Source organism: Macaca thibetana, chromosome 7 (assembly GCF_024542745.1).
Source record: "Macaca thibetana thibetana isolate TM-01 chromosome 7, ASM2454274v1, whole genome shotgun sequence".
NCBI lineage: Eukaryota > Metazoa > Chordata > Mammalia > Primates > Cercopithecidae > Macaca > Macaca thibetana.
Window position 1 is genome coordinate 54,856,533 of NC_065584.1, and position 11,080 is coordinate 54,867,612.

Below are 11,080 nucleotides of genomic sequence, written 5' to 3' on the forward strand. Positions count from 1 at the left end.
CTTTTGGCTGGAATTTTGATTTGCAGGTGACCGCAACTTTTTCTTTGCTTCATTGCCATTTTTTCTGATTGCCTTTTTTTTTCTTTCTGCTTCCTTTTTCTTTCCTCGCATTGCCATCTACAGCCAGGCTATGTAAGAGATTTGGTAAGTTCTCCATATTTACCAAAAAAGAAAAAGAAGAATAAAAAAAAATTCATAGCCACAACCTTCCCTCATGGAATTTACTCCCGTAGTGAAATTTAAAATAAAAATGATTACGGTGATTTCAAGTACCTTAAAGCTGCTAACAGATAATCCTGCTAGAAACTTGTATTCCAGGTATTCATTCTGATTATAGACATAGTGCTAAATTTAATTAAAACTCATCTATATGTGGATTAGAATGTGCTGTTCTATAATAGTAGTACCGTTATCTGTATGCATTTGAAATATGTCTCAAGTGTGGCAACTGTGTACTCCTAATAGTACTTTTTGTTGATATATGAAAACTGAAATTAAGACTTATTTTGAAAAATCATTATATAATACATTATTAAAATTTCCAAATGTAGCTTCAGATATTTTGATTTCAACTCTTACAATGTGATTTTGGGGTACGGGGTACGTAATTCAATCTTTTGATCTTTTGTCTCGATTGTCCCATGAGAGAATAATGTTCAATGGTAAAGGTGATGTTTAATCATGTTTAGATAACAGCGAGAATCTTGGAGGCCCATCAGAATGTAGCTCAGATGAGTCTAATTGAAGCCAAGATGAGATTTATTCAAGCTTGGCAGTCATTACCTGAATTTGGCATCACACACTTCATTGCAAGGTCAGTGGTTCTAAGCATCTATGTGTAAACCTTAATCTGCATTTTTGCTTCATCTATGTCATGTAATTAGATATTAAACATTTAAAGCATACCTATGTAGACCCATTAACTCATATTACAGTAGAATTCAAAGACTGTTAGAATGTATTTTGTAAGCTTTTAATTTCTACATTAAAAATTCAAGATAATTGTGTTTGTTTTACTACTAAGGGAATAGCACTCTTTTAGGGTTAGAGAACACTTACCTTGAAGAAAAGCAGTCCAACATGTTCCCCCACGACATGTTGTAACTGTTCTTTTCTTAAATATTATAGGTTCCAAGGGGGCAAAAAAGAAGAACTTATTGGAATTGCATACAACAGACTGATTCGGATGGATGCCAGCACCGGAGATGCAATTAAAACATGGCGTTTCAGCAACATGAAACAGTGGAATGTCAACTGGGAAATCAAAATGGTAAACTCGTCACAATGTTACTTGAATATAGTTCTTCTGATACAAATTAGCATATTAGGAATAAAAAGGCCTATAAATTCTGATGATTGTTTGTACCACCACCTCTTAAAGTACAGACAGACCATGGTTGACTATTCATTTCTCACTTAAATTTGCCTATTTCATAATTAGCCCAGTTACTAAAATTCTAAGCATATAATTTGCTTAGAATGTTGCCCTTTTTGTCTTTCTGTAATGGATAAAGCCCTTCTACTCCGAAATAGCAACTACTATTTGTTGAATGCCTACCCTGTGCCAGACATGATACTGGAGGCTTACATTAGTACCCCATCTCAAAACCTCATCACAGCCTTTTAAGGTAGTTGGATTACCGTACGTTACAAATGAAGACACTGGCCGGGCGCGGTGGCTCACGCCTGTAATCCCAGCACTTTGGGAGGCCGAGGCGGGCGGATCACAAGGTCAGGAGATCGAGACCACGGTGAAACCCCGTCTCTACTAAAAATACAAAAAATGAGCCGGGCGCAGTGGCGGGCGCCTGTAGTCCCAGCTACTCGGGAGGCTGGGGCAGGAGAATGGCGTGAACCCAGGAGGCGGAGCTTGCAGTGAGCCAGGATCGCGCCACTGCACTCCAGCTTGGGCGACAGAGCAAGACTCCGTCTCAAAAAAAAAAAAAAAAAAAAAAAAAAAAATGAAGACACTGCAATATAGAGGCTTGAGGGCCACCATTGTCTATGACCACGCACAAAGTAACTACAGAGTCATTTCAAACTCAGATGCTTTAGGCTTAAAAACCTGGCACATTTACCACTGTTCATCATGTTGCCCCTGGTCTTGGAGTACACAAATATCATTTAAATTGAACAATCTTTTACTAATAAGTCATTTGGTTTAGGATCATATTGGATTTATTGTATCAATTCATGTTACTTCAAAGAATCTTATATTTCTGAAATACTCAAACGTGATACCTAAAGTTTAAATAGCTGAAGCAAATATTAAAACACAGGAAGGAGGCTTTCCTCCAGGACTTGAAGAGAGGCATTCTCGTTAATTGAATCGTCAGAGACCATTTGAGAACTGAATGACCTAAAACCCTTGCATTCCTAGTCTTCCTTTTCAGAACATGAAAACTTAAAAAAGGGTAGGGGAAGGGCAATAAACTTAACTTCTTCTTTGGGACTTAAAGGCATTACTAGTTTAGGTTTTAAACAGACTAATTATTTGAGGATCAACAAGTGTTTTCTGATGGGACCGGCTTTAAGTAGCACAGTAGTTGTGTGAGTCGTTTTGTGTGGACCCCGCCACCTGGCATTCGGGACAGCACTGATGATTCTTGTCTTTGTTCCAGGTCACCGTAGAGTTTGCAGATGAAGTACGATTGTCCTTCATTTGTACTGAAGTAGATTGCAAAGTGGTTCATGAATTCATTGGTGGCTACATATTTCTCTCAACACGTGCAAAAGACCAAAATGAGAGTTTAGATGAAGAGATGTTCTACAAACTTACCAGTGGTTGGGTGTGAATAGAAATACTGTTTAATGAAACTCCACGGCCATAACAATATTTAACTTTAAAAGCTGTTTGTTATATGCTGCTTAATAAAGTAAGCTTGAAATTTATCATTTTATCATGAAAACTTCTTTGCCTTACCAGACCAGTTAATATGTGCACTAAACAAGCACGACTATTAATCTATCAGGATATAATAAACTTGAATTTGGCACACATTCCTTAGGGCCATGAATTTAAAACTGAAATAGTGGGCAAATCAGGAACAGACCATCACTGATTTAAGCTAGCCAAACTGTAAGAAACAAGCCATCTATTTTAAAGCTATCCAGGCCTTAACCTATATGAACTCTATTTATCATGTCTAATGCATGTGTTTTAATGTATGTTTAATTTGATATCATGTTTTAAAATATCCTACTTCTGGTAGCCATTTAATTCCTTCCCCCCACCCCCAAATAAATCAGGCCTGCAGGAGGCCTGATGTTTAATAATGTCATTGTGTTTGACCTTGAAGGAAAATGCTATTAGTCTGTCGTGCTTGATTTGTTTTTGTCCTTGAATAAGCATGTTATGTATATTGTCTTGTGTTTTTATTTTTACACCATATTGTATTACACTTTTAGTATTCACCAGCATAATCACTGTCTGCCTAAAATATGCAACTCTTTGCATTACAATATGAAGTAAAGTTCTATGAAGTATGCATTTTGTGTAACTAATGTACAAACACAAATTTTATAAAATTGTACAGTTTTTTAAAAACTACTCACAACTAGCAAATGGCTTAAATGTAGCATCTCTGCATTAATTAAATGCCTTTAAGAGATATAATTAATGTGCAGTTTTAATATCTACTAAATTAAGAATGACTTCATTATGATGATTTGCCACAATGTCCTTAACTCTAATGCCTGGACTGGCCATGTTCTAGTCTGTTGCGCTGTTACAATCTGTATTGGTGCTAGTCAGAAAATTCCTAGCTCACATAGCCCAAAAGGGTGCGAGGGAGAGGTGGATTACCAGTATTGTTCAATAATCCATGGTTCAAAGACTGTATAAATGCATTTTATTTTAAATAAAAGCAAAACTTTTATTTAATAGTTATTTTTGTACTTGTTTTTAATGTTTACATAGTATCAATTTAGTAGAAATGAACTTCTGCCTTTTGGAAATGCTTTGCCTACATGTTGTTATTTTGTGAGAACAACGGGTTAGTATTCCACATCATCGCCAGATAGACACACTTTATCTCAAAGATAGTCTTTCGCCTCAATTGAAAAGCCCTCATTTTCTTAACACTTAAAAATGAATGTGTAATACCTAAATGTTAGAAATGTACTTATAAATAGAAGTTGGCTGTGGCAGAATTTGTTTTAAATAACAAAATTATTCTTGTTTTACAAAAAAAAAATACGTTTACAAATTTACTGCCAGTCATTACTGCTGTCATCATTCAAGACTCAAGACTTTTTAGTCCTTTACCCTTTGCATGTAGACCAATTCCTGATTTTCCCCTCACACAGCCTTGCATCTTTTCTCTTGTTATTGCTGCCACCATCATCCAAATTCAGTTCTTTGTCCTGTGCCTGCTGTAGTGTGGCACCATCTTAAGACAAGGCTGAGATCACATTCTCCATGACTTTTCTTTGCACTCTAAAGCCATAACAGGCCTTGCTCCAAAATTTAAGAGCACCTTTCCACTAAACGTTTTAAAATATACTCCCTTTCCTCATCTTTAGTAAGTGACTGTGCAAGTCACCAACTTGAATATTCAGCAACTTGCATGTCACCGAAAGCCCCAAAACATTCATTGAAACCACACCTATTCAAGTGCTTTCTAGTCCCATGGCCTCCACGCAAGTGAGAATAGCCTCTGTGCTGATTGCCCCACCTCTAGTTTGCCCTGCTGCCCTCCCAGTGATTTTGAGATTAATCCAGCCCCAACATGGCACTGACTGCATTTCAGCTCTAATGACTTCTTATTGCCTACAGGATAAAAGCCAAAGTAAAGTGCTCAGAGGTTTTGTATGGTTTCCCAGCCCACATTTTCATCCTTATCTCCCAACAATCTGCATTGCAGTCCAGCTGGGCAGCTCACATTCTCCACTTTGCACTCATCCCATCTCCTTATCATTCCCCAAGTCTGGAATGTCTAGTCCTGGACCTTCGTCCAGTTTGTACCTGTCTACACCTCATCTGTCTAGCATTTTAGAAAAAGGTCAAGTGGGCCTGGCGCAGTGGGTCACACCTGTAATCCCAGCATTTTGGGAGCCTGAGGTAGGTAGGTCACGAGGTCAGGAGTTCAAGACCATCCTGGTCAAGATGGTGAAACCCCGTCTCTACTAGAAATACAAAAATTAGCTGGGCATGGTGGCACACACTTGTAATCCCAGCTACTAGGGAGTCTGAGGCAGGAGAATTGCTTGAACCTGGGAGGTGGAGGTTGCAGCGAGTTGAGATTGTGCCACTGCACTCCAGTCTGGGCAACAGAGCAACACTCCATCTCAAAAAAAAAAAAAAAAAGCCAGGCACAGTGGCTTATGCCTGTAATCCCAGCACTTTGGGGGCTGAGGTAGGAGGATCATGAGGTCAAGAGATCGAGACCATCCTGGCCAACATGATGAAACCCCGTCTCTACTAAAAATAGAAAAATTAGTCGGGCATGGTAGTGCGCACCTGTAGTCCCAGCTACTTGGGAGGCTAAGGCAGGAGTATCGCTTGAACCCAGGAGGTGGAGGTTACAGTGAGCCAAGATTTCACCACTGCACTCCAGCCTGGGTGACAAAGTGAGACTCCATCCCAAAAAAAAAAAAAAGAAAAAAACTGAAGTGTTATTTCTTCTATAAACACTTTCAAGTTTCCTTGCAGCCAAAAAACTCTTCCTCTTCTGAACTGCCATTGAATTTGGTCCTTCTGCGGAACTAAAGAGTGATCATCCTTATTATGGTTGAGTATATCATGTCGCCCCTAACAAATTATTACATGTTTGAGGATTTGGTTGAATTTGGTCCTTCTGTGGAACTAGAGTATCCAAATCATTACATCCTTGAGGACTGGATCTCAGTGCTATGGTTCCTACTTAGGATCACTTACACATGGGTTTATTGAATATAATGATGGTTATTTTGGAAATAACAAAATTATTAACCTAACCAAAGGAATTATTATTAGAACTAAGAGTTTGTGTAGCCTCAGTATAGTTTAATACAGAGCAAACTAACTCTTTTTTTTTTGGACACCAACTATGCAATAGGAAGCATGCTAAGTACTCATATTCTCTCAAGGATGCATACAGTCCAGCCTCATCATTTTATAGATGAAGCTAGAGGAGGCCAACTGACCTGTTTAAAGTCAGACATCTATGATTACTGCCAAGGCCAATCATCTCCCTATCTAGTAGTAGTAAAAACAAACCTTACATGAATTCTGAGAACACCATTAGTAGTGACCTCTCTAGAGAGAACATAGGTCTGTGAGAACACCAGCTGGGACTCAGAGACCTAGGTTCAGCTTTCTGCTCCATGTGACTCAAGCTCATGTGGATATGAAAGCACTGGTGACAGGACCCCAACCTAGCTCCCATCCAACTTTTTACCTTAAATCAGCAGGTTAGAAACCTGCTGGAAGCCCCTGGCCGGGCGCGGTGGCTCACGCCTGTAATCCCAGCACTTTGGGAGGCCGAGGTCAAGAGATTGAGACCATCCTGGCCAACATGGTGAAACCCCGTCTCTACTAAAAATACAAAAATTAGCCCCAACTACTCAGGAGGCTGAGGCAAGAGAATGGCTTGAACCCAGGAGGTGGAGGTTGCAGTGAACTGAGATTGCGCCAGTGCACTCCAGCCTGGGCGACAGAGTGAGACTCCATCTCAAAAAAAAAAAAAAAAAAAAAAAAACCTGCTGGAAGCCCCTGATGGTGACGTAGTTAATCAGTAATCTCAACTCAGTACAAATTATATTTTACATGCCTTGAACTTTCAAAGTCAAGGAGCTAGAGACACGAACTTTATCAAGGAAAAGCCACTTGCCATTCTTGACCCTCTACTCTTACAGAGGACAAAAAGCAAGTATGTCACAGACTACACTGTTATTCTGTATACTGTATTTCTACTTTTTAAAAAAATGTTGAATCTTATTTAAGATGCTTTTAATGATCAGTTAGTGATGCAGTGAGATCATAATATCTATTCCTTAAAACTAAGTTTTTTCATTTTGGGCTTGTTTTTGAAACAGTGTCACTCTCGCCCAGGGTGGAGTGCAGTGGTGCAATCTCAGCTCACTGCAACCTCCACCTCCTGGGTTCAAGCAGTTCTCCTGCTTCAGCCTCCTGAGTACATGGGATTACAGGCACCCACCACCACGCCTGACTAATTTTTGTATTTTTAGTAGAGACAGGGTTTCGCCTTGTTGGCCAGGCTGGTCTCAAACTCCTGACCTCAGATGATCCTCCCTCTTCAGCCTCCCAAAGCACTGGGATTACAGGCATGAGCCACTGTGCACAGCCACCCTTATAACTAAGTTTGATAAATGATACAGCTGTTTTACACTCATCACTTAAAACATGTTAACGTCTTCACTCATCACTTCAATAATTCAGAAAGTCTGAGCATAGGGCTTTCTGAAATCCATCCCTTTGTGACATACCACATCACTGATACTGAATGGATAACCCTGCATAGCTGCCATCTTATCTCTCCTTAATTCTAAAAACATACACTGAGTTAAAAATCCATCACTCACAAAATGTTTTTGGAGCTATTGCATCGTCACCTCTTTTTGTCCTATAAATGGTGGAAGAAAGGCAAGGATGAGTTGACTTGCTACATTGGTGTAGACCTAATGAACATAGTACAATAAGCTGATCCAACTCTTACTCTGCTGATATATTTCCAGTCATCTCTACAAAGTAAGATCCAGGAAAAAGTTGTTTACTGGAGAGCTCTGTTCTCTTCAACAAATTAACTGTGCCTTTATCTGTTTGAACTGTTTTGGTCTGGCAGCTCAAGAATGAGGGAGGTGGCAGAGATAAGTGACAGGAAATGGGAAATTTGCAATCTGGGTAAAGGGAGTAAAATTCTCAGAGTGAATTGCAGAGCTACCCAGAACAGGAAGCAGTAGCCAAAAAGCCTTATCTGGTGACCTTATTTCCTGCTGTGTTGATCCTCTCTTGTTTTCTCTGCTTTATTTAATAAACAGTACAAAGTTTCCCAGGCTGAATGTGTACATTAAAATTCCCTAAAGAAACAGTTATCAGCAGACACACACACACACACACACACACATACACTCACACACACACTCAATTGGGTTTCCCTTTTGATGTTTGTTCATGGGCCTGCGTATTACTAAAAATTACAAGCACTTAAAATAATTTGAGACCATTGTTTCATGAAATCTAATTATAGTCTCATGTGGCTTCACTGGCCAGGCATTATCTGTCTTACTGCTCAGGGAAGTGGTCCAAGTTCAATGTTAATTAAATTTGTGATTAAAAACGGCACAGCCAACCAAACAAGTTTAAAATCGTATCTGTATTAATACGGTTTGCAGATACTGCATGATAAAGAGGAGGTCTGAGCATAAAATTCTCATCTCAGATCTCAATTTTGTGACCTTTATGACAAGTGAGATTCAAGTGAACACATTTACTGTCAGGTTTACGGGTCGGTGTATTTAAACAACCTTGTTTATGTCTTGCTGGCCATATTATAAATCCAATTAGAAGGAACACTGGGAAAACAGAAGAGCAAGGGGCCAGGATAGCCAAAACATTCCTAAACAATAGGTGAGGGGACTCGCCTTACTAGATAACAAGTAGTGTAAAGTATATTGAAAGTGTAGCGTTGGCACAGAGATCAATAAAACAACTAGAGAATTCAAACAGAAACTCCAGAATATATCTGCGCACATACAGACACTTGGTTTCTCAGAGCTGGCCATGCAGATTGGGACAAAACAAAAGGGCTTCCGGGTGAATGGTGCTGGTGCTTATCTTTACAAAGCAAGAATTTGGACTACAACCTCATACCTGTATGTAGAAGTCCAAATCGATTCCAAATGGGTCAAAGTCTTGGATGTGAACGGCAAAACCACACAACTTTTAAAAGATGACAGATCATTTATATGACATTGGGGAAAGATATTTTGTGTTGAGGCACAAATAGTACAAACTGATTACATTAATGAGAACTATGAAGCTGCTGTAGAGAGTAAAAGGCAAGTCCAATTGAGAGGATATTTGCAACACATAATTGACAAAGAATTGGTATCCAGAAAATGAACCCGCACACAGATCAATCAAACGAGAAATGGACAAAACATTCGCTATTTCACAAGAGAAGAAACCTGAAATGGCCAATAAATACATGAAAACCTGTTCAACTTCACTAGTATTCTGGAAAATATGGGAGAAATAAATTTTAAGTACAATTAAAGTACAGTTTCAGATCTACCCATATTAGTAAAATATTTTAAATCTGACTATCAAGTATGGGATCATTGGAATACATATTGTTGGTGGGAGTATAAATTGGAACAGAGCACTTCAGAAACACTTTGACATCATCTGGTAAAATTATATTTATCCTACCCCCATGAAATTCCACCGCAAGGTTTACAAACACCCTGGGGAAACTCCTGCCCATACACACCAGGAGACAAGCACAAGAATATGCAAAGCACACAACTTATAACAGGAAGAAACTAGGAACAATCAAATGTCTCAACAATAGACTAAATTATAATCCAGTCCTAAGATGGAATCAAAACAGCAATGAATAAAATGCCAATGCACAAAACAACACGGATGAATCTCAATCTGATGCTGAACGAAAACATCTAGATGCAGAAGATACATAATATGATTAAACTATTTTAATGTCCAAGATTTTTAAATTTTTTCTTAAAAAAACATTTTTTTCTATTATGTAGAAAACTACTGTATTTTTAAAAGACTCTTGGTGGTTCTGTAATTTTAAAAGACTCTTAGTGTCTTTTAAAAGTCACTGCAGCCTAATGGACATGAGTCTTGCTCTTGACAGCTGCCACTCTGCTCTTTTGATGTGCTTTCCTGAGCCTGGATAAGATCAGCACATGGCTCTGGCCTCTGCTGCCAAGTGAACCTCTAATTGACTATTTAGCTGCCGTGGTTTAAGAATGGAGTAATGAGCCCAGGGTCAGGGGTTCGGTCCCCTTGTGGTCCAGTTGGCTTTGTTCTCTGTTTCATACTCACAGGCTGTACCACTATCCTGTAAATCCCATAAGAGACAATAGACAAGAACAGACCTATCAGCTCTATTAGAAAATCAACTCTAAGCTCAAAGATCGCCGGGCGCGGTGGCTCAAGCCTGTAATCCCAGCACTTTGGGAGGCCGAGACGGGCGGATCACAAGGTCAGGAGATCGAGACCATCCTGGCTAATATGGTGAAACCCCGTCTCTACTAAAAAATACAAAAAACTAGCCGGGCGAGGTGGTGGGCGCCTGTAGTCCCAGCTACTCGGGAGGCTGAGGCAGGAGAATGGCGTAAACCCGGGAGGCGGAGCTTGCAGTGAGCTGAGATCCGGCCACTGCACTCCAGCCTGGGTGACAAAGCGAGACTCCGTCTCAAAAAAAAAAAAAAAAAAAAAAAAAAAAAAAAAAGCTCAAAGATCTGGTCAGTATACAGATCACAGCATTGTCATGCATTGTATGAAAAGGTCGGCCGGGCGCGGTGGCTCACGCCCGTAATCCCAGCACTTTGGGAGGCCGAGACGGGCGGATCATGAGGTCAGGAGATCGAGACCATCCTGACTAACACGGTGAAACCCCATCTCCACTAAAATACAAAAAAAAATTAGCCGGGCATGGTGGCGGGCGCCTGTAGTCCCAGCTACACAGGAGGCTGAGGCAGGAGAATGGCGTGAACCCGGGAGGCGGAGCTTGCAGTGAGTCGAGATCATGCCACTGCACTCCAGCCTGGGCGACAGAGCGAGACTCCGTCTCAAAAAAAAAAAAAAAAAAAGAAAAGAAAAGGAAAGGTCAACACGAATGTTACTAAATGACCCAAGTCATGGCTGAGGAGTCAAGGAGCTTACCAGACACCTTCTCTTGCAGCCTGGATATTAAAGGCATTCTTGTACTCTAGACCCAGGCCTTCCATAAATGCTAACTTTATCAAATAGGAATTCTAAAAATGATGTTGATTCTCAAGAAATCATCCTACACTTTCACTATTTGAAAGTGCTTTATAGATGTATAAACATGAAGACAACAGTATAGGAAAGTTAAAGACTGCTGCCGTATAGCAAAGAATCTTG

The 11,080-nt window shown here is 39.8% G+C and overlaps 1 protein-coding gene across 6 annotated transcripts in view; it reads left to right on the top strand.

Annotated features, from left to right (window-relative positions):
• The window catches only part of FERMT2 (FERM domain containing kindlin 2), a 94,325-nt gene extending 90,442 nt beyond the window's left edge, over positions 1-3,883 (top strand). For 4 of the 6 annotated variants that reach the window (XM_050796889.1, XM_050796890.1, XM_050796891.1 and 1 more), the window contains 4 exons: positions 124-144; positions 690-814; positions 1,129-1,270; positions 2,622-3,883. In XM_050796889.1, coding sequence (XP_050652846.1) covers positions 124-144; positions 690-814; positions 1,129-1,270; positions 2,622-2,795 — 462 coding nt within the window. In that variant the 3' untranslated portion in view covers positions 2,796-3,883. The remainder of the gene's footprint in view (positions 1-123; positions 145-689; positions 815-1,128; positions 1,271-2,621) is intronic. The other 2 variants (XM_050796892.1, XM_050796894.1) reach the window with 1 other exon arrangement.
• Positions 3,884-11,080: the final 7,197 nt, after the last annotated feature.